The following is a 24,386-nucleotide window of genomic DNA, read 5'->3' as shown; positions in this document are numbered from 1 at the left end:
AGTCTTCACTTGGCAACCACAGACAAAGTTGCCCCAGGTCAGAGCCATGCAGAACTGACAAGGGTCTGGATCACCTTGGGTCCCAGGAGGAGAGAGATGGTACATACTCAAATGCGGTAGTTGAGACTCTAACAAAGAGACTAGTTGCAAAGGTACTGAGTTTAGGGAAACCCATAAAAGAAGACACAGACCCATGGACAGTAGCCCTGGTCTTGGCTTGAAGGCGAGGGGATACAGCTGTAAGGGGGTGCTGTTGGCAGGAACTGGAATCTATAGAAGGAGAATGCAGAGACTTCCAAGCAGCCCAGCACCAGGGGAATCAGGGTTGCTCTCTCACCCTGGGTGCCTGCTGGTGTCCCCCACTGACAGAATCCCCATGAACCCAGATGCCAAGAGAACCTATTAATGCAATCCTGAAAGATCACCTCTTTTGGGTGGGGAGGGCAGAGTGGTTCTGAAGGGGCAGATGGAAAATATCCAGCCCAGAGTCATTTCCCAGAGTCCACAGCTCCTTGGTCTCCAGGCAAGTGCAGCCATTAAGGAACACAACTTCCCTGACCAATTTCAAAGCTCTGCTCACTGCTGGGAATGCATGTTTGAACAAAGCCTTTTATTCTCTATTCCAACAGCAGCGCTGGAATTTAAAAAGCTTCATTTTCAAGACTGGCTGCTTTTGATCTTTGTAACCTGGAACTTACATTTTGGAGTCAAATAGAATTATTTAAACAAAGCATTTCAGTGATAAGCACAAAATATTTTGTATTTTTTCTCCCCCACCCCCAACACCACAGAACATTCCTATTCAAAATGTAAGCACAATTCCACGGCCACCTCTTAAACCCAGAGCCTCTCTCAGCTTGTTTCCCCTGGTCTTCTTTTCTTCAGCCTGTATCCTCATCTCAGTGTGCTGGTGTTTGGGCCACGAGAGGGGCTGGTCCTCCTGCAGACTGGCCTGGAACAAGGACCACGGTAACGACCCTACGAGCACTTCCATCCTCTGACTCCTACTTCTGGGTCTGGCAGATCCACGCGTTGTTATCTAGTCAGTATTCTTTATTAATTACACTTTGTTCTCTTTTTTGCTCCCCCGATCCCAACCCATTTTCCTTTCTTTTCTAAGTCCCTCTCTGACATCATCTTGTTCTCCTCCACCGAACTTCTCCCCAGCCCCCCAGCCTGAATTTATTTTTTATCATATTTCTCATGTCTGGACTTGTCTGTCATTCAAGTCAGAGTGCTGATTGGCATTTGCGTTCCTTGGAAATCACACCTTCTCTGCACTGTCCTGGGCACAGTATGTCCCTGTGGGTCATAATGAAGCCCACGCTTCCGTGCTGTGGTGCACAGGAGGTGTCAGAGTGATTATCAGTGTCTTGGAGTAGGCCTATCACCACTGAAAACGCCTCTGAAACAGAAAAGTGACTATTTTCACAGCTATGAAAGCAGATGGAGAAACTGAGGCTGCAGATCCCCAGATATTAAAGAGGTACACAGTTGGAAAACGAAACTCAGACACGGTCTGGCCCAAGTGCGTTCCATAAAAATAAATGACAAAAATAATTTGAAAATTCCCCTTAGGAGTGAGCTAAGTTCCCATCAAAATGAAGGTCTGGACAGAGGAGAACTAATAGAATGCATCGTATGGTAGAAGGACAGTTGGTCTGGCCTGGTGCTAAGCTGGGGAAAGTTATAGAAGCACTTTGCTTGGAAGCTCAGTTGTGCCCGACTCTTTGCGACCCAGTGGACTATAGCCCACCAGGTTCCTCTGTCCATGAGGATTCTCCAGGCAAGAATACTGGAGTGGGTTACCATACCTTTCTCTAGGGATCTTCCTGACCCAGGAATTGAACCGGGGTCTCCTGCATTGCAGGTGGATTCTTTACCAGCTGAGCTACCAGGGACACACTAGAATGTTATAAAATCATCTCACCTTTTACTTAGTGCATGGTTCTGGACCTTTACTCAAATTTACTGAGCAGAATTACTTACTTAAGACTAAAGAGAAATATGGATAGAAATTTGGATGCCATTCATTTTAACGACAGAGTTCTCCAATGCATGACACAGAAGAAGGTATCACCATGAAAATAAGAGCATTTTGAACATAGAGAGTGTTCCATTTTTTAGCCCAGGAAGTTGGCAGAACCACAGCCACTGTCCCATTTGACTTTTCTGCCAGAAGACCAGCCACCTCACCTCTGCCTTTGGGGGCTCCTCTGGGAAGGGGGCATCTCCACGTACCTGAGGCTGGTTTCTCCACAGGACATGCTCTTCAAAGATAGCTCACTAATCCCGGAGAGAGGGTTTATAGGCTCCTGGTAGGACTGGAAGTAATAATCAGGAAGGAGAAACCTTGTAGAAGCTTCAACTTCAGGTTTTTTAATTTTTAAAAAATTATTATTTATTTATTTAATCTTTGGCTGTGCTGGGTCTTTGTTGCTGTGCACAGGCTCTCTCTAGTTGTGGCGAGTGGGGGCTACTCTTTGTTGTGCTGAGTGGGCTTCTCATTGCAGTGGCTTCTTTCGCTGCAGAGCACAGGCTCTAGGGCTTGGGGGGTTCACCAGTTGTGGTGATAGGCCCACAAGCGGGCTCTTGGGCTCTAGAGCTCATGGGGTCAGTAGTTGTGACACTTAAGCTTTGTTGCCCCGTAGCATGTGGGATCTTCCTGAACCAGGACTAAACCTGTCCCTTGCCTTAGTAGGCAGATGATTCTTGACCACTGGACCATCAGGGAATTCTCCAATGCCAGTTTTAAAACAAAGTGTAGACCATGTACATTAGCCATGTTTTGGCTGGCAGATTCCCTCAGGGGAAGCATACTGAATGCACTGAGAAAACACTGGCTGAACTACTTAGCCAGGAGTGACACACATCAGTGTTATCTTTGACCCATCTGGAGGCCCAGCTGTGTCTTCCAATTAATTGCAAGAAGCACATCTACTATCTTCAGTCACTGGGGGGATTTCTATGCAATTAGTACCTGCTCAGCTGGCTAGGTGTGGGGCATTTTGGAGGCCCAGAGGACAATCTCACGAGGGCCTGGAGTGACGTGTAGATTACTACTTTATAACGGGAAAAGCAGATACAAATTGCTTCCTGAGAATTTGTCTGTGAGGCCAACGGAAGCATCTCTTCACCCAGTGTGACCTAGAATAGCAAAACTATTTGTCCAGGTGCAAAGGATCTGCCTGCAATGCAGGAGACACAGGAGACGTGGGTTTTATCCCTGGGTTGGGAAGATCCCCTGGAAGAGGGCATGGCAAACCACTCCAGTATTCTTGCCTGCAGAGTCCCATGGACAGAGGAGCCTGGCAGACTATGCCCCGTAGGGTCGCAAAGAATTGGATATGACTGAACGACAGAGCACGCACAAAGGAGAGACCTTTAATACTAAGAGAAACCATGTACCTTCCCCTATGTCCTGCCTCATGACCTTCCCCAGAGATGTGTGCCTACCTTTGCAGCAGCAGATCAAGCTCAAAATATGCTTTTCAGGGCCTAGAGGACCTGATTATAGTCACCTCTTATTAATATAAAAATTAACGTGCACGGGTAACATCTGTTTTTTTATTGATTAAATCAATACACTGGGAATTTAGCAGCAAGTTAATGGCAAATAGTTACAAAATCTATTTTTCTACATTTAAAATAAGCTGTCTTAAACAATCTACAGCAATCTAAAATCACAAGAACACACGTGAATGGCTGAAGCACTTCTGCTGTTATGCCTATGGCAAGTTTATTAGTAATTTCCTAACAAATCTCCTAGTGCTAAGTGCACATAATCATTTGGAGCCTCTACTACCATATTTGGCTCTCAGTTTCCCCTAAAAATAATTGTGCCTAAACGTAAGAATCTTAAGTAAAACTGGGCAAGTGTGCCCACAGCTTTGCTTTGAGAGCATCCCCTCCTCTAAACAACTCTCGAAAACACCTTGAGTTGATTTCACCCACACCTGCCATCAAGTCTGTTGGTGTCTGTCCTTCAATACCATGCTGCTTTGGAGATGAGGAGCTTCAATTTTAAACTTGGTACGAACACTTGTCAGGGCTCAGTGCAGCTAAAAGGCTAAAAGCTCAGCACAGTACTGTCCTTTTCCCCTCCTACCCCTTCATTCTTAGCACTAGAAAGAGCAGCTCTGTTTCTGCACCATTCAGCGTTGTTAGGGCTTCTTTTTGGGTCTAGGCAGGGCAAAGGATTTAGCAGTGCCTTTAGCTGCTGTTCCTTGGCTTGAAGTCACAGGTGGTTTCTCAACTTCTCCCTTGAGCTCAACTGGAGGGAGTCTGCTACCTACTGAACTTGTAAAACTCGTGTTAAAGTCATCTATATTTTCCTTCTTACTGGGCACAGGAGTCTTTTCATAAGCAGTGGGCTAGAAATAAAAGAAAAGGCCTGGATTAATGTTCAGACACAAAGCAATATACATCAGTTCAAAGAGGCAGGGGCTACAAAGTTGCCCAGGATGTACAGGCTGAACTCTCTTCAGATATGAGGTATGAACTAATCACATTGTGAAACTGTCATTAAATGTCAAAGAAAGCGCCAGTAGCTCCTTCAAGAACACTGAATTCTTTAGTGTATGGGGTAGAACAAACTACAGGCACAACTTCAAATCTACTGCCCTATAAAATGGAAGTAGATATCTAGTACCATTCATACAGGGAAGTCCATCTGAACACAGCTGTAGTCATTCATCTTTACAGACTTATAGACAAGCCTGGAGAAGGCAATGGCAGCCCACTCCAGTACTCTTGCCTGGAAAATCCCATGGGTGGAGGAGCCTGGTAGGCTGCAGTCCATGGCGTCGCGAAGAGTCAGACACAACTGAGCGACTTCCCTTTCACTTTTCACTTTCATGCATTGGAGAAGGGAATGGCAACCCACTCCAGTGTTCTTGCCTGAGAACCCCAGGGACGGCGGAGCCTGATGGGTTGCCGTCTATGGGGTCACACAGAGTCGGACACGACTGAAGCGACTTAGCAGCAGCAGCAGCAGCAGCAGCAGCAGCAGCAGCAGCAGCAGACAAGCCTTCCGTGACAAGCGCATTGTGACTATCCTAACTTGATATAAGGTTGCTGCATGTGGCCCTCTCCTCACATGTTCACCCTTTTCTGCCTTGATTCCAGGGCCTGGCTTCTAACCTCAGTCACACCACTTGGGCAGGAATGAAGACCTCTTGGAGTCTTGATGCCTCACACTTAAATGAGGAAAATGGTATTTGCACATTTACCACATGGGCTTATGATGAGAATGAACTACTCTGGTGGCCATGGAAGTACTTTGTGAGCTTTAAAGCATGAAACAAGTCAAAAGAATTTTAATCGGCAATTGTGTTTTCTCAGGTCACTTCAACCCACAGTAGAGGAAACGGTCTCTAATCCTGCTGTCGTGAGGGAAGCAAAGTCCATTTTGACCCTAGACTCATTTTAAAAGTGATCACTTCTCATTAAAAGAACCTGGGCATAGAGTTCATAGAGCAGAGAATGTCTCAGGAGACCTACACAAGGAGGATAGGGGACGAGACATCGTGGTACAGATGCAACAACTGCTTATGTACATAGAATGATCTGGAAAAGGCTTGTAAGCTTAATACTCTGGCTAACTGAAATTATACGTAAGAGTTAATAATCAGGTTAACAATTTTCAAAGAATGTGGAAAGGTTACATGTAACACAAATAAACCTCATGTGTGTGTGTTGTTAGATTTTGTTTTTTTTAATCACTCTTATGAGACAAGTGACCATGTTCTATACATGGCTTTAGGCACTTCATATATATTTGTCCAGTGAATAAGTGACCTCCCAGGGCTGCAGCAAAGCCTCAGGTTGCTTACGGATTTTTGGTACCTATATTTCAAGAAAGAGAAACTTTACTAGATATTTGCTTATTGCAGACAGCCCTTAAACATGTGCCTCTTCAGACCATCACTCATGTATGACTTTAATAATAGTATATGTCAGCTCTTAAGTTGGTAATTTTTGCACATTGAAAAATTAATTTGTATAAATTTGGACATGTAAAAAGGTTTCTGTTTAGATTCATTTTCTCAAGAAAATTTCTGGATTGCTTCTCTGTGTAATGTTTCAACAAACAGAAAATAATTAAAATGTGTTAGCGTTCAGTAATACATGTTGTGTCTTCTCCTTGAAAACTCTTTACACTTAGCAATAGGATAACAGTATAACACCCATGATGTTCTAGAGACAGGCTGAAGAAAAGTTGCTTTGTTTAAAAAAATACAGAACTGGTCCCTAGCTTGGGCATTTAAATTCGTAAAATTTTAGTTTTCTTTTTTTAAATTTTAAGTCACTTGACATACAAATTCTTTTAAAAGGCGAATCTGAGTTTAACCTCTTTTTTGACATTTCCACCTCTTGAGTTATCATCTAAGTAGTTGAAGAAATGCTTTTCAATGTGTCCACTGCAACTAATAATCTACAGAACAGAAATAGAGACAGTCATTTTCCCTTTAATGTGTTCATACTCATATCTGGTTTAACATTTTCATCCTTCTTCATTTTCCATTTGTTAATGTACTTGAGTCATTAAAGTAGACTCAGAAGCTGAAGTCATCAAGAAGAAATACTCAGAAACAGCCTCCATGGGCAGGATTAGTGATACAAATATTGTCTCTCTCTCTATTTTTTTTTTTTTTCAGAAACACTAGAGGTTCTGGTTTCTTTGGGTAAGATATCTTAAGATAATTCCCAGAATTTCCTGGCAAAGTGGAAGGAAAAAGGAAACTAAACCAAAATGTTTGGTTGCTTCAGGGTAGGAACATTGTATGTCTCAATTTCATTTAGAGCAAGATGAGAAAATGATATTACTCAGCCACATTTATCTATTTTACTTATATAGAATTTTAGTAAATTATTTTTTTAAAGGTAGTACCTTACCATGATTTAATATCCATAGCATTCAAAATCTCCTCCTTGCTCCCCAGTTAACTCAGTTAACTCCCAGTTAACTCTGCCTCCCATTGGAGACAATGAATAACTGTCAATTTACAGTGCACGTTCCCAAAGAAATTTTATGGAACTTCAAGCAAGTATTAGGTGGAACCAAATGGAATTGGTCATTATTTTTTCTGTCAAAACAGCTTAATAATGGCAATTTTATATGGTTTAATCTAATCTATATATCAATGCACTTTCTTCTCACTTTTTAAAACAAATGGGTAACCCACTATAAACAGTCTTTAAACCTTAACATTTTTAAACTGACAATAGTCTTGAACATCATTCCATGTCAATACATAAAAGAGTTCTCACTCTTCTTTCAGCATAGGCAGTGTCCTCATGTCTGAATGCACCATAATGTATTTTCCAGCTTCTTGCTAATGGACATTCAGGTTGCTTCTGATCTTAACTGGTAAAAAGAATGCTTCTGTGAATAATCTGGTACTTGTGTCACTGTGCACATGTGTAAGGATATCTACAGGATATATATTTTAGAAGAAGAACTTCTGGGTCAAAAGTTGTATGGATTTGTAACTTTGAGAGACATCATCATATTGCCTTCTGTTGTAGCTGTACCAACTTATACACTTACAGAAACATTATGAGTACCTACTTTCTTATTTCTTTTTCAATTTGGTATCAAAAACTGATGAAAACGAATACAGTCAACCATAATTTGGGGTTATTATAACTATTTTTATGTTTTTGCTCTGCTTGTTTTTTTAATTGAAGTGTAGTTAATTTGGGCTTCCCTGGTGGCTCAGTGGCAAAGAATCCGCCTGCAATACAGGAGACATGGGTTCGATCCCTGGGTCAGGAAGATCTTCAGGAGAAGGAACTGGCCAGCCACTCCAGTATTCTTGCCTGGGAAATCCCATGGACAGAGGAGCCTGGTGGGCTGCAGTCCATGGGGTCACAAAGAGTCAGACAAAAATTAGCAATTAAACAACAACTATAATATTTAATTTACAATGCTAGGTTAGTTTCACATATATAGCAAAGTGATTCAGTTCTATATATATTCTTTTTCAGATTCTTTTCCATTATAGGTTACTATAAGATATTGAGAACAGTTTCCAGTACTATACAATAGGTCCTTGTTGCTTACCTATTTTATTAGTAGTATGAATATATTAATCAAAACCTCCTAATTTATCTCTTCCCCTGCTTCTGGTATCCCCTTTGGTAATGCCAAGTTTGTTTTCTATGTCTGTGAGCTTATTTGTGTTTTGTAAATAAGTCCATCTGTACCATTTTGTAGATTCCACATATAAAACATATTATGATATTTGTCTTCCTCTGACTTACTTCATTTAATATGATAATCTGTAGGTTCATCCATGTTGCTACAAATGGCATTATTTCATACCTTTTATAGCTGAGAAATATTTAATATTCCATTATATATATATATGCCACATCTTATTTATTCATTCATCTGCTGATGGACATTTAGGTTGCTTCCATGTGTTGGCTATTTTAAATTGTGCTGTTATGAACAAAGGGTGCATGTATCTTTTAAAATGACTGTTTTCTCCGCAAATATGCCCAGCAGTGGGATTGCAGGATCATATGGTAACTAGTTTTTTAAGAAACCTCCATAGTGGCTACACCAATTTACATTCCCACAGACTGGGAGGGTTCCTTTTTATCCACATTGTCTCCAGCATTTATTATTTGTAGGTTTTTTAATGATGGCCATCTGACTAGTGTGTTTTTGTAGCTTTAATTTGCATTTCTCTAACAATTAGCGATACTGAGTATCTTTGCATGTGCCTTTGGTCATCTACATGTCTTCTTTGGAGAAATGTCTACTTTTTGATTGGGTTCTTTGATTTTTGGATATTAAGCTGTATGAGCTGTTTGTATATTTTGGAAGTTAATCTCTTGTTGGTAGCATTATTTGAAAATATTTTTATTCAACCATATTTTAAATGAGTTTCAAAATCAGCCTGAAACTGGCTGCATGGAAACAAATCACAATGTTTGTTTATTCTTTACTCCCTGGTAACATTAATGCAAATCTATTACCTTTATGCAAATATTTATTGCAAATGCTTAAAAGCTTTTGTGTGGTATGTGTGTACCTTGTAAAATGTTATGTGTATATGTACTTTACCATTTCTCTTTGCTAATCTGAAGTTGCATTAAATTTAGGATGCCATTGTTTAGGAATCAGAATCATTAGAGCTTTCCTAAAGACTGAGCCTTCCTTCTTAAACATCCCCTCACTGAAACTGTTCTCTGATGCTAACAGAAACATGGATGCAGGCTGGCCCACGTGGTGCTCTTCAGGCCAAGCTATAGATTTCTTCACCAAAAGCCAAGCCTCTCATCTTGGAATATAACCAGGGCAAATTCCAACTTCCATGCTTTTCTCTAGGATTTTTTGAAGGTTTCTTCTGTAGGTTATAGGTTATCTAAAATTTAAGTTTCTCTTTTTCTTCTCTCATAGTTGATGGGATTCTTCAGGGATCTATGCTGTAACTGATGCAATTTTACAGTTTTGTATGTTTTGTAAGTAATAGAACAGAGAAATGGAAAGTGAAATTTCTATAGCCAAGGCTAGAAGTTACTAAGATCTTCCAGGCCATGAAAGGCGCATAGAAGGTGATGAGCTCTCATAAGATTGTACAAAGGGGGAGAAAGATGAGAGAGGAATCTCCATATTCATTTCTAGGGGAAAGAGGCTATCTAAATGATCATTATGAGATTGTTGGTCATAACTATTAGTCCAAAAAAACATCTAAAAAACACTATAGATTGTTCTCCAAGAGAGGATCTAAAATTCATTGCAAACTGCTCTAAAGATACTGGTGTGCCATACCTCTGCACAGTGATCAAAAGAACCTGGCTATCATCAGAAAGCATCTTAGAATTCAAAGAAAAAATTCTTCTATCCTTAGTTATCATGAAGAATTCATACTTGAAATTCTGCAACCAGTCTGAATAGGTACAAAGGGACCAGAGAAGGTTTGCTGCTGCTGCTGCTGCTGCTAAGTCGCTTCAGTCGTGTCCGACTCTGTGCAACCCCATAGATGGCAGCCCACCAGGCTCCCCCGTCCCTGGGATTCTCCAGGCAAGAACACTGGAGTGGGTTGCCATTTCCTTCTCCAATGCATGAAAGTGAAAAGTGAAAGTGAAATCGCTCAGTCATGTCCAACTCTTAGCGACCCCATGGACTGCAGCCTACCAGGTTCCTCCATCCATGGATTTTCCAGGCAAGAGTACCGGAGTGGGGTGCCATTGTCTTCTCCGAGAGAAGGTTTACATACAGGCTATTGATGTGAGAATGGATGGAAGTTTCTTTATAAGAGTTATTCAATCTAAATTTATAAAGAATAAGAGGAAATATGCTGTCTAGCGCTGTGGAGCTAGACAGCGTCTCAAGTGCTGCAGTCAGGATGGTTACAATAGGGGCTCACCTAAGCAGCATTTCAATTGTTCCTCATCTTTGGTGAACTCTCACTGTTTAGGACTGCTGAAGCACAGTCATTCCTACTCGAGGTAGAATGATGGATAAGGTAACCTTATATGGTTCCCCCCACCCAAGTTCCATTTTTCAGTAATCCAGCACCATGGGCCTGATTTCTCCAGATCGTATTATTAATTTTGAAAAGGGGGCTCCATATGTGCAAAGTGATATACATAACAAGAAAACTGGGCTAAGTGCACGTATTTCATTATTCACTGGCATAACTTTAACCTGATAAACTCATCTGGATATAATACATGCAAAACCTGTAAGCTCTAGGCATATCCTTGAAGTTAATACCAGTACACGATTACTAGAAACTGTTACCATTTCTCTGAATTTTGAGTAAAATACATGCTATTTAAGTAAAGTGGTTTATCACCATAGCAACCATTTCTAGAGTCACACATTCAAATTATAGGCCTGCACAAGGTCCAAGTGACAGAATATTCTGATATAAGTTTTCAGCTATAGTTTTACTATCTCTCACAGCCCTGTGCTTTTCAAAAGGAAGAAGGAAGGGAAAGAAAAGCAAAGGGAAGAAGAGAAATTGAATTCCAAATAAATATCAATATATTTCTTATATAAGGCTACTCACATAAAGAGCAAAGCTAGTGGAGGTGATGGAATTCTAGCTGAGCTATTTCAAATCCTAAAAGATGATGCTGTTAAATGCTCCACTCCATATGCCAGCAAATTTGGAAAACTCAACAGTGGCCACAGGACTGGAAAAGGTGAGTTTTCATTCCAATCCCAAAGAAGAGGAATGCTAAAGAATGTTCAAACTACAGTACAACTGAGCTCATTTCACATGCTAGCAAGGTAATGCTCAAAATCCTTCAAGCAAGGCTTCAATAGTATGTGAACCAAGAATTTCCAGATGTACAAGCTGAGGAATTAGAGATCAAATTGCCAGCACCTGATGGGTCATAGAAAAAGCAAAGGAATTCAAGAAAAACATCTACTTCTTCATTGACTACACTAAAGCCTTTGACTGTGTGGATCGCAACAAACTGTGGAAAATTCTTAAAAAGACGGGAATACCAGACAACCTTACCTATCTCCTGAGAAACCTGTATGCAGGTCAAAAAGCAACAGTTAGAACCAGACATGGAAAAACAGACTGGTTTAAAATTAGGAAAGAAGTGTGTCAAGGCTGTATATTGTCACCCTGCTTTTTTAACTTCTATGTAGAGTACATCATGCAAAATGCTGGGCTGGATGAAGCACAAGCTAGAATTGAGATTGCCAGGAGAAATATCAATAACCTAGATATGCAGATGATATAACGCTAATAGTAGAAAGCAAAGAGGAACTAAAGAGCCTCTTGAACATGAAAGAGGAGAGTGAAAAAGCTAGCTTAAAACTCAACATTCAAAAAACTAAGATCATGCTACCCAGTCCCATCACTTCATGGCAAATAGATGGGGAAACAATGGAAACAGTGACAGACTATTTTCTTGGGCTCCAAAATCACTGCAGATGGTGGCTGCAGCCATGAAATTAAAAGATGCTTGCTCCTTGGAAGAAAAGCTATGACCAACCTACACAGCCTATTAAAAAGTAGAGATATCACTTCGCTGACAAAGGTCCGTCTAGTCAAAGCCATGGTTTTTCCAGTAGTCATGTATGGATGTGAGAGCTGGACCATAAAGAAGGCTGAGTGCCTGATGTTTGCGAATTGTGGTGTTAGAGAAGACTCTTAAGAGTCCCTTGGACAGCAAAGAGATCAAACCAGTCAGTCTTAAAGGAAATCAACCCTGAATATTCATTAGAAGTACTGATGCTGAAGCTAAAGCTCCAATACTCTGGCCACCTGACACAAAGAACCAACTCACAGGAAAAGACCCTGATTCTGGGAAGGATTGAGGGCAGGAGAAGAAGGGGATGACAGAGGACAAGATGGTTGGATAGCATCACCGACTCAATGGACATGAGTTTGAGCAAACTCCAGAAAACAGTGAAGGACAGGGAAGCCTGGCCTGCTGCAGTTCATGGGATTGCTTAGTGTGAGACACAACTGGGCAACTAACACTTTCACTTTTCATAGTAAGATATGCTGGTAAAAATTCTCTCACCTTTTACACAGCTGAAAACTTTTTAAAATTTTATGTTTATCTTTGAAGGAAAATCTCACCAGATAGAGAATTCCAAGTTGACAGGTTTCTTGTTTTATATTATTTTCCACTTAGCAGTTTAACAATGTTGTTCCATTATTTTCTGGCTTCCATTATTTCTGTTGATATGTCAGAATTGCTCCTTTGATGGCAATGTGCCTCCTCCCTTTACTCCAGATGCTTTCACAATTTTCTCTCTCTGATTTAAAGAACTAGTGGGCACAATTCAAAGCAACCACAGACGCCAAAGAGTAGTGAGGGAATTCCTAAAGCAGATAGCCAGAGAAAGAGAATCTTATATTCTATTCACCTAAGACAAATTGAACCAACCTAAGATTTGAACTGCTAAGAAACAATTTTCAGTTTTTATCCAATCAACTAATTACCTGCTAAAACAGAAATGTCAACACTTTTTGAAGGAACACAGTTGAATTCAGAGATAATACAACACAACATTTCCAATGTCCAGGATACAATCCAAAATTACTTAACAGAAATAATAATCAATAGAGACAGATTCTGAGATGAATCCAAATATTGGAATTAGCAAACAAGTGATTATCATTACTATTATCAATGATGTAAAGTGAAAAATTATATGATAAATAAAATAGGTCTCCATAGAAAAATAGAAATAATAATAAAAAAGACCCAAATAAGAATTTTAGAACAAAATATAGTATCTGAAATTAAGTATCAAACCAGACAGATTTAACAGGAAAATGGACACAACTGAGAAAAGAGTAACCTTGAAGACAGATCAATAGAGTGCGTCCAATTTAAAGAACAGATTGAGAAAAATGAACACAGCCTTGGAGGCTTACTGAACAATATCAAATGGTCTAATATATGAGTAATTAAGAGTATCAGCAAAAAGAAACTGATTACAAAATTTCCCCAACTTAGCAAAAGACAGAAATACAGATCCAAAAAGTTCAGCAAATCCCAAGCAAGATAAATGTGAAGAACACGTCTAAGCAATATGACTGTCAAACTGCTGAAAACCAAAGATAAAGAGAGAATCCTGAAAACATTCAGAGAAAAGCGACACATTACATACAGGAAAAGAACACTTCAAATTACCAATGACTTCTTATCAGAGAATCCGACGCCAGAAGGCAGAAGAATAACATCTTTAGAGTGTGGACCAAAATTACCTGTCAAACCAGAACTCTGTAAACAGAGAAAATGTCCTTCAAAAATTAAGACAAAATAAAGACATCTTTAGATAAAAGAAAACTGAGAGCAAACATTCAATACAAGAAATGCAAAGGAAGTTCTCAGGTTGAAGAGAAACAATACTAGATACAGGAAGCACAGCTTTTCTGAAAGGAAAGATCATCAGAAATGGTAAGTATCTGGGTAAATAAAAAGACAATTTTCCTTTTAATTTCTTGGAAATAAGACTACTCAAAACAAAAGTTAAAACACTGTTTTGTAGGGTTGATAATTACATGTATGTAATACATGAGACAATTATAGCACAAAGGTAGGATAAGAGATGAATGGACACAAATGAATACATTTGAAATTGAAGCAGTGTTTTTACAACCCAACCCAATGGGTTGGTTCTCCATCGGGAAAAATATACATAGCATATACTAACAGGTATAATCTCTGAGGGGAGCTGAGCAAAAGCCAGGTTTGGGAGAGCAGGGAAATGATTTGAAAAGATTCACTAATATGTCCCTTCAATCATGGAAGTCTGGCTAAATCCATGGTGAAACTCAAGTCTTACATAGGAGATTCTAATGGGAAGAGAAGTAGGGACAAAAGCCTTGTTGTTTATTGGAAGCCTATGAATCCAAACTAGCAAGTGGCTTTGCTGACAGCATTAGATCAAAGAACAACAGGCCAAAATTCATGTTAGCACAATTAATTATTTGTACCTGTATTAGTCAGCTACTGCTACAGCTATGCTACTGTGTTTGGGAGGTCTCCAGGTCCTATGATTCACTATGAAGACTCACAGAAACCGGCGTAGAGCTGTACTCATTGCTATGATTTATTACAGTGAAAGGGTGCAGAGCACTATTAGGAAGTGAAAAGACCCTTGAGGAGAAGTCCAGTGGAAACTATGTTCAAGCTTCTAAGAGTCCTCTCCCAGGAGTCACACAGGAAGCACTTAATTACCCCAGCAACAAGTTGTGACAACACATGTGAAAGGCTGCCAACCAGGGAAGCTCAGAGAGGCTCAACACCCAGCATTTTTATTGTGAGCTGGCCATGGGGGCACTCTCTGCCTAGCACCTACCAAAATTCCAGACTTCCAGAGGGAAAGCAGGTGGTCAGCATTAACTGTATTGTTTGTAAGGTTTAGGCACAATTAATCATTCTTTTCAGTTAATAGTAGCTGTCCCCAAATCTAAGTTCCCAAAAGCCAGCCAAGGGCCAACCTTGAAAGCAGACCTTTTCAAGGATAGCAGCTTAGGCTTGCTATGTTAACTCTTTTCTATACAACTACATAACAAAGAACTAGAAAAGTCTCAGTATGTTAAAACAATGAACATTAATTTTCACTTGGTGGTGCTAGTTGGACTTCAGGTTTTGTACTGAGTTCCAAGTCTGTTCCACAGACCTTCATAATTCCAAGAACTGTGGCTTCTATAGTCATGTTCTTCTCATGGCAGGTGGCTGAAATAAGAGCAAGCTAAATCATGCAAACGCTTTTATGGTCTCTGCTTATATCACACCTCAACATTCTGTTTGCTAAAGTCAGTAATATAGCTAAGACCAACATTAGTGAGATGAGAAAATATCCATCTACTCTAATAGGGAGAAAAGGGTAGGAATGTACATATTCCTTACAGAGAGGTTTTAAATAATTGGGAAAAACAATCCAATCTACCACAGTACCTTAGGGATCTTGCCAAACTGAGGGCAAGAAAGGCTGGAAGCATCACCTGATCACCTTTGAGAATGATATTTTTTAGTTTGTTCATTAGTTTAGGCCCACACCTCTGCCCAAAGGAGCCTTAAAGCAGACAAGAAAGAACATGCGATTTTAGCAATATTCTATGCAAGCTCTTTAAAGTGAAGTGAGAGTGTCAGTCTCTCAGTCACATCCTGCTCTTTAAGACTCCATGGATTGCAGCCTGTCAGTCCATGGGATTCTCCAGGGGATCTTCCCAACCCAGGATCGAACCTAGGTCTCCCACACTGCAGGCAGATTCTTTACCATCTGAGCCACATGGAAGCCATGCACGCTCTTTAGCAAAATAATAATAAAATTAATAATAGCTAACATTAATGCACGCTTACCATATGTCAAGAGTATTATATGCATGATTTCATTTACCTCTTGGTTGATGTCATTATTATTCCCATGTTAGATATGAGGAAACAGAGGCCAAGAGACTTGCCCAAGGTCCTAAAGCTTGTAAGTGGTGAAGCCAGGATTTCAATCTAGGCAGCCCAGATCTAGAGCCTGTGCTTTTAACTAGTAAGACATTGTAAATGGAATGCTTTGGCACACATGCCAGATTACAGTGCTTCAGGAATGGAGTATAAAAGTGTGCCCCCAAACATGGAAGCACCACAAAACTTGCACATGATTCACAGGGGTTCCGGGAACTAAGATTTAATTTGTAACAACAGAAATTTTTATCCTACACTACTAAAATACAAAGAAAACTTGACTTTTTCCTCACAGCAACAAGTCAATATACTACAAAGTTCAACCGTTTAATTTCAATCTTATTTAAATTCAAATATTCCTTGTCTTTGAAGAACTGCTAATGAACACATTGCATTGCTCAAAATAACTGTTCAAAGTTGCTAAAACACCTTGCCTTTCTATTTTCTAGACTGGATAAACAAAATATCTGATACACGTACCATTTCCTTGATTTTGTAAAGTCCATGTTTTCGGTCAACAAAAATGATCACAGAAATTTTCCATTTTCACTAAATAAGTATATTCAAGACTGTGTTCAATAAGCAAATTAACAGCTAAGAAGTTTCTTCTTTATTAAGCGAGAATTCTATAGTGCAAATATACTTTTGTTACATGCAGAGTTGCTAGTCGCTCCCTCTATGGTTATGGAGCTGTGCATTTTAATTACAGACCTTCATTTCTCTTCGATTGTTTTTTGAGCTTAATGAACAATGAAAGTAGTGTACTGCTTATCAGAAATCACTAAGGACTGAATGTGAAAAGGCATGTTCCTGCAATAAGCAATAGTCTGCCAAGTGTCTCATTTGAAGATGAGTCAATACTGCTATAGGAGTTAAACTCTTGGGTCTGCCTGATAGAGTAGATTAAGAACCCACTGTGGGGAATTTAGAGGGTTCCCAATAACACAAAACACTTTCTAGATGTACTCAGGCTGTAAAATACAAGATATATGAGAGAACATTTCTATCTTCAAAAAAATACACCTACCGAAAACAAACTAAAGGTTGAAAATGAAAATTAAAAAATGGACATTGCCAAATGCCAACTATTTGAAAATAAGTTTGAAATGGTGAAGTATAATATCTTCATCCAAACATGAACAATGAGGAGATACACAGTGTATTTTTCCATAATGCCCAAGGCATTTGGAACTAAGGAAGAGCTACCCAGAGAAAGAGGAAGGTGCTTAGTTCAAGTGTTTTTTGTTTTTGTTTTTAAATAATTCCTCACTTTTTCTGCTAGTTTTCCAAGTACTTTGTCACTTATCTAAAAAGTGTGATTACTCTCATTTGTGAGAATTACAAAATCAGGAGCTCTAAATGGATTTATCAGATTCTCCAGAAGAGAGAACAGTGATACAATGGAGAGCAGGATCTGTGGCAATCTGCATTTACAGTAAAGCCAAATTTCAAGTATTTTAATGGAAAAAGAATCATATACATCTCTTTATAGTAAGTGTAAATATTTATCATATCAAATTATCCATATAATCTAATTTTAACAAATGAATTTTTCCCATGGGAAATATTTCAATATTATTAGAATGATTTTTAATAAAATTAAAGTTTCACTCTTAAGGATATTAGTTACTATATGAATCCTGCGTGGACTCAAGACTAAATGGCCAATCCTATTTTCAGTTATCACTTTAGATCTTATACTCTACTATTTGCTGTTAATGAAGATCTGGGGGGAAAAAGAAGTAATTTCTTAAACTCAACTTCAATTAATGAACAAAGTGCATATTTATTCATAAAAATCCATGAAAAAACTTAATATACAAGAGAAGATTTTCTTTTAAGGGGTAACACTCTTCAGAAAAACTCCCAAATGAGGTAAGGTATTCCTCCCAAGATGTCACAGCCAAAACCTAAGCACAGGAAAGTCCTTAAAGGACATCCAGGGCAAACTCCTACCCACTATGTAGAAATTCCTAGCACAGCATTTATAACAAGTAGTTTTCCAGAGTCTGCATGAATACGTTCAATGGCTGAAAGGTGAGGTTTATTATCCACAGTCCCGCCTGTGCTACTGCAGGTGAGCTCTGATTCCTGGAAAAGCTCTTGTTGATAAGTAGAAATGCATATTCTTAAAATTTCAAACCACTGAATCTAGTTCTAGCATCCATAAGCACCTCAAATTCCAATCCTTCTGTTCCCTAATTGGAAGTAGCTGAGAATACCACATCGAGAACATCACGGCAAGTGTTATCCCTCTACTCTGACTCAAAGAGAGCGTAGGAGGAGAGCAGAGACGTGACAGAGCAATGAAAAAGGAGATGGAAGACAACCAAACACTTGGTTTACAAGGATACTTTATGTTCAGATTCAGTGAACATAGATATGATCCAAGACTACAAAAGATAATGTGTGTATGCATGTGTATGTATGGATTTGTGTTTGTATATATGTGAGTATACACACATATATATATATATATACATACATATATGCACATATACAAGCTTCCCAAGAGACCTGGGTTTGATCCCCGGGTCAGGAAGATCCTCTGGAAAAGGAAAAGGCAACCCACTCCAGTAATCTTGGTTGGGATTTCCCATGGACAAAGAAGCCTGGTGGGTCCATGGGGTCACAAGAGTCAGACATGACTTAGCAACTAAATCATCACTACCACGTGTGAGTATATTGTTGATGCATGTGTGTAAAACGTAAGGTATGTGTATGAGAGTGTGTGAGTATATGTGTGTATGTATATATGTGTGAATATGTTTATATATGTGTGTGTGCACATGTACGTGTGTATAAAATTCCAAGTCAGCTAACAAGAAATTTTTCAAACTATGTTCAATGAGGAAATGCAAACATGGGTTTTTAGGATATTAGTTTTAACAAGAATACCAAATACACACAGCTGCTAAGCACTACAGGAGTTGTTGACAGACTGGAGAGGGTGAAAGGGATTCAATAACCTTATGTTTACATTACATTAAAATATGGCTATTTCAAAATGTCTAAATAATTAAACGTTAAGCCTATTATCTAGACATTTGCTATCAACTAGATGAAGAAATTCCCAATGCATAAATAAAAATCAACCAGATCACTCTACTGGTTTCTCTTTCCTCAAGTTTCTGACAGAATTCATGGCAGGGCAGGTACAGACAGCCATGCTGTACCTTCCTGACTGTGGGTCAGGATTTACCCTCCAGTCCCTCTCTCCACTCTGCCCATCTCTAAGTCTCAGAAAACTGAAAAGCAGCAACTCCTCATAAGAAGTGGGGTGCCTGGAGGTAAATCTGGCCCCCAGTGGCAAGATGTTCATCATTAAAGAAGAGCTCAAACATGCTGATTAGACTTCAAGATGAGAATGAGAACAAACATACAGAAAATTTTTCCTCAAACACAGAAACATAAGAAAAGAGTTTGTGGGTAAATTGTCAGGATATTGAGTTGGTAGAATGCAATCTAGAATTAACCAAATGTTACTAGATTTTATTCACCAAAAAAAAAAAAAAACTATATCTAATAAAGTAAAATAGTAAGCCTATACAAACAATTTTAGGTATCATAAAATTGGAAATGACTAACTATGTAATAGTAATTTTTGAAGTAATACATAAACCCATTCCAAATTGTATAATCTGGTAAAATACATACATTATTCATTGTGACCCATTAGCCAAATCTGGCACACCACCTGTCTGTAAAGTTTCGCTGGAACACTCACTTGTTGTCTATGCCTGTGTTCATGCTATAATATCAGCATTGAGAAGTTGTGACAGAGACTATTATGGCCTACAAAGCCTAAAATATTCACTGTTTGTTTAAGGGAAAGTTTGCAGACCCCTCCTCTATATAATCACGGATCTTAAAATAAGCATCTAGGCCACGACACTAAATCATGCTAGTTTCAAGCTTTACTTTCTTTATCATGTAGGTCTCTTTTGTTACAAACCATTACAATCCAACAAAAACAAAGAGTTGCAAAAATGCTCCAAGTGTTGTGAAGATATTTTACAGTTTGGAGAAATGAAACAATTGTTTTTCCTACCTGTTTTGTTGGTTCTTCCTACCTGTTTTCCTTCCTCTTCATCTGAAGAGTTACTGACATCAGGGACATTTCGGCTGGGTTTGTAAACTTTCAACTCCTCTTGTCCAGACCTGCTGTCTCTTTGGTCTGTTGTGCTTTCCTCATCACTTTCTGGGTTATTTTTCCATTCTTTCATCATTTCTAACACATTGGTTGGTCTCGCTGAAGAAAGTGTATTGCCCTAATATTAAATGACGAATTTTTGGTGTTATAAACAGTTAAAAAAAATGAAGACTATTACATATTTCAGTAATAAATCTCACAAATTCACTAAGTCACACGGAAAAATTATAATATTGAATAAATAGCAAAACTTCTGATGCCCTTTTGAGAATACTCCTTGAACTGACATGTCTCAGACCTCTTCACTAATACTTTTTACAATATACCAAAATTTAGGGGTGGGAGAATATTCAGTTTCAAAAGAATAATACAGCATGCTTGTGCAAAAGAACACTAGATAGGGCAAGTCCCGGGAATCCAAAGACCCCCTTACAGCTCTGTTCTTAGAAAATTGATAAGAAACTGAAAGAATGAAAGAAGTTATCCAAAGTCTACCGGGTCCAACACTAAGCGTAGCCTGTGTATATGTGTGTGTTAGTTGCTCAGTCATGTCCAACTCTGCAACCCCATAGACTGTAGCCCACCAGACTCCTCTGACCATGGAACTCTCCAGGCCAGAATACTGGAATGGGCTGCCATTCCCTTCTCTAGGGGATCTTCCCTGCCCAGGGATTGAACCTGGGTCTCCTGCATTGCAGGCAGATTCCTTACCCTCTGAGTTACCAGGAAAGCCTTTTGGGAAGGTCTACATAACATCAAAATGTCTAGGTAAAAAATCTGAGTTCAGCTAATTAGTCTGGTATTGTATCCAAGAATAAAGATGTTTGACTGGAAGATTTAGATATAATGTGATCATTTGATTATAATGTATTCTATGCACTGTTTAATTCCAGATGTGAGTAGCTCATACCAAAATTTACCACTTAATATTAGCTATATTTTTTTCAAATAAAATATTCCATCTAATGCCAGGAAATACATGAATGCAGTCTCACAGGGCTCCCACTAGACTAGTTATGCCTTAAATATTTTTGCTCCTAATGCAGACTAGTAGAGAAAGTCTGGACAAGAAGTTTGGATCACATTTAGATTAAAAACAGGAAGTTTAGGTGTGAGCACAACTGTGGTGTGATTCTAAATTAATTTGACGTGTGAATGGATTGGAGCATTAAGCAACAGGGATACAGAGTAGTATACAGCCAAGCGCTTTAAGGGCAGCCATCTGAGTACACTGTGGAGGATTTGCAGAGCTTAATAAATTCAGGGTTAAAGACACAGACAAATACAAAGCATGGAATAGTAGTAACTAAATGAGGATCATTATGCAATTCACTCCCTGTAGTTCTTCAACATTATCCTTTTTAAAGATCTATATTCCTACCACTTTCACAGCATCCTACTTTTGGTTGCACTTCTGCAGCCTCTACCCATTTACTCCCAGAATACCCTTACCATGCCTTCTGCCAACCCCTAGCCTACACTTCTTTCGAGGCTTGAGTTCTCTGTTAAGTATCCCAGAACTTCCAAAGATGTCACCAACTTAAATGAAGCACAGATGAAGACTCAGACCAAAAAGGAATTGAAATTGTTTAGAACAGTAGATAGTCTCAGAGGTCTCATCTGAATGATTTCTGATCTCCAGGGTTCTGTCAACAGCCCTGCTTTACCCCACTGATTCATCTGGCCTCTATTCTAACTTCCTGGCTTCATTGCAACCTTGAACACTAATCACAGTGTCCAGGCTCCTAGAATACCAGTACACACAACTTTGCCTTGAACTTCAATCTCTCATTAGAAAACAGAAATAATCTTACACATCTAGGTCTGTAATCCTAGTCCTCAACTGCCCTTCCCTGATAAACTCCACAAGTTAACTCTCTGGATCCACAGTAGTTATGATGGTGCTTACCCAACATTCCTGTCTTCAAAGCACATATTAGAATCTTGCCTCTCTACTTCTTTTGAGACATGACCATATGACTTGTTTTGATCAGTGAAAATGTGATTTGAAATAGTGCATATCACTTCTAGACAGAAACTTTGAAAGCTTGTGGTTTACATGTTCTCAATACCTGCATTAGTAACAATAGAAGCACAGAGACAGAGCTCCCTCAGCCTGGGTCCCTGAGTGAAGACAAAGGGAAACAGAACTTGCTTCCCTCCTCCAAGCCAATGTGCCATGGAAGGCGTCAAGAACACTGAGATTTGGGAGTCATTTGTTACCACAGCATAATCTAGCCTGTCCTGATATAGGTAGATAGAAGATTAAAATTTACATTCTGTGAGTCACCTCCAAAAAGCCCAAAAGAATGGGCTCATGGTACAATCAGCATACCCAACAAAACTGTAATTACTACAGAAATCATATGCAATCAGTACCATGTGATAGCCAATTTATTTAGGCAGTATTGGCTTTGCACAGCCCTGATACGCATGAATTTCAGTCATCATGAATTAGTTAAATAGTATCAGTCACCCAGCAACACAGTTCAAATTTTAGTCACTATGGTACAATTACTATCATTGCATAAAGTTCAAACTTCACTGTGAGCTCTTCAATACACAATCACCATGTAATTACAGATATGCATCACGGCCAGTGACCAGTCATGTCTATTGGTGACTGGACACCATCCATCTGCTACTCAGTTCACACAAAGACAGCAATGTGTACAGTTGTGTTGCCTCTTTGTCTCCCAGGTAATTTGCCAACAAAGATGAAACTGCAACAAAGAAACTAAAGTGATAATACTGGAAGTAAAATCTGAATCAAATGTCAATGGAGTAACAGAAGAAATAGCTGACCATGAGAATGTTGACACTGTCACTGAAAGAATCCAGATGTGCAACCAAAGGAACTTAGTAAGGCAAACTTAGCAGCATAAATGAGGAAGGATGAAGATACTTCAGAGAATATGGTGCCCACAAAAAACAAATTTAAAGAACTTTCAGAGATATTTCAGGACACTGGAATGACAAAGGATACCATGTTACAAGTTAATCCAAGCTTGTAAAACACTATGACAATTTGCCAAGGCATAAAAAAGATATTTCCCTTTGTATTATAAGAAGGTAAGCATCCTTTAAACTAATCTTGATAAGTTTTTAACCAAAAAATAAGAAACTTTAATTCTCAATATTTCTAATGTTTTAAATTACACTGCAAAAAAAATAGCTTTACTTTTGTCTCATTCCCTGTATTTATTTATAACTAACAGGGAGTTTTTTAATATTTAAAAAAAATTTTTAAAGGCATGGATCATAATTTTTCCCATTGATTTTAAAATCATTTTTCACAGCTTCAATATACACTATTTTTATGGTTCTGCACTACTGTGTAAAGCAAAAACTACCTGTACTATCTTGAACCTGCATTTCTAACAATCTTTCAAACACTTGGTTTACATATATATATATATATATATACACACACACACACACACACACACACACACACACACACACAAGAGCTTGGTGACTAACATGCTGTAAGTCTAAAGTAGAGGACCTTTGTGTTCAAAGAAATGATCCTATTTCTTGTTTCAAAGAGACTGGGGAAAAGAGCAAAAGATCCAGAAGAGGAATATTATCCCCTCAAAAACACTACTATTTATAAAATTTTAACTATTTGCTTCCTATATTTGCTTGTGATAGCAAACAGGGCACAAACAGTGGTATGGACTCCACACTTTCCCTCTTGTCTAAAGTCCCTCCAATAACTTACTAGACACCCTGCTTCCTGGTTCCTAGCAGTTGAAGGAGAAACTGCATCAAATACTTGCACTGATCAGATGAATAAGTGGCCCAGGGCTGAGTGTCATGAGCCTTCTAGGCTGAAGAGAAATTATACATGAATCAACCAAATGAAAATTGGTATAATTTTAGGGTAGACACTGCAGATTGTGGAGATACCTCACCATCAGAACAGTAACTTCTGAACTCCCCTTATTGGCTGTGTTCAGGGAGTCACACCCCGAACTCATCAACCATGAAACAGCGAATGGCAGGAACGCAGCAGTAATAGGCTGATAATCTGAGGCTATCATAAGTAGAAAACCAACCTTTTGGTTAACAAATTTCTACTTGTTTAACTAACATCTTGAGATTATTTTATTTCGAAAAGCTAGAAAGCTGAACACTCATAGAGGAGAAGTTTGGTCAAATACTAATATTTGGACTTAATACCTGAGTAGGCAGGTCCTACAAATAGAGATCCAAGCATACATCCTCATCTAACAAAATTTGCCTTTTCAAGGATAGAGCCTATTAGTATTTTGTAAATAATAAATATTTAATACATATTTTTAAATGAATGAATAATATG

General features: G+C 38.9%; 1 protein-coding gene across 3 annotated transcripts in view; it reads right to left on the bottom strand.

Annotated features, from left to right (window-relative positions):
• Positions 1-3,550: 3,550 nt before the first annotated feature.
• Positions 3,551-24,386, bottom strand: part of STK33 (serine/threonine kinase 33) — a 192,084-nt gene continuing 171,248 nt past the window's right edge. The window contains exons 12-13 of one of the 3 annotated variants that reach the window (XM_040258431.1): positions 19,983-20,180; positions 3,551-4,373 (exon numbers count right to left, since the gene is read on the bottom strand). In XM_040258431.1, the coding sequence (XP_040114365.1) occupies positions 4,164-4,373; positions 19,983-20,180 (408 nt within the window). In that variant the 3' untranslated portion in view covers positions 3,551-4,163. The remainder of the gene's footprint in view (positions 4,374-19,982; positions 20,181-24,386) is intronic. The other 2 variants (XM_040258432.1, XM_040258433.1) reach the window with 2 other exon arrangements.

The sequence above is a fragment of the Oryx dammah genome, unplaced genomic scaffold (assembly GCF_014754425.2).
Source record: "Oryx dammah isolate SB20612 unplaced genomic scaffold, SCBI_Odam_1.1 HiC_scaffold_17, whole genome shotgun sequence".
Taxonomy (NCBI): domain Eukaryota; kingdom Metazoa; phylum Chordata; class Mammalia; order Artiodactyla; family Bovidae; genus Oryx; species Oryx dammah.
Note: the sequence above shows the minus strand (reverse complement) of the source record. Positions and strands in the feature narration are given on the sequence as shown.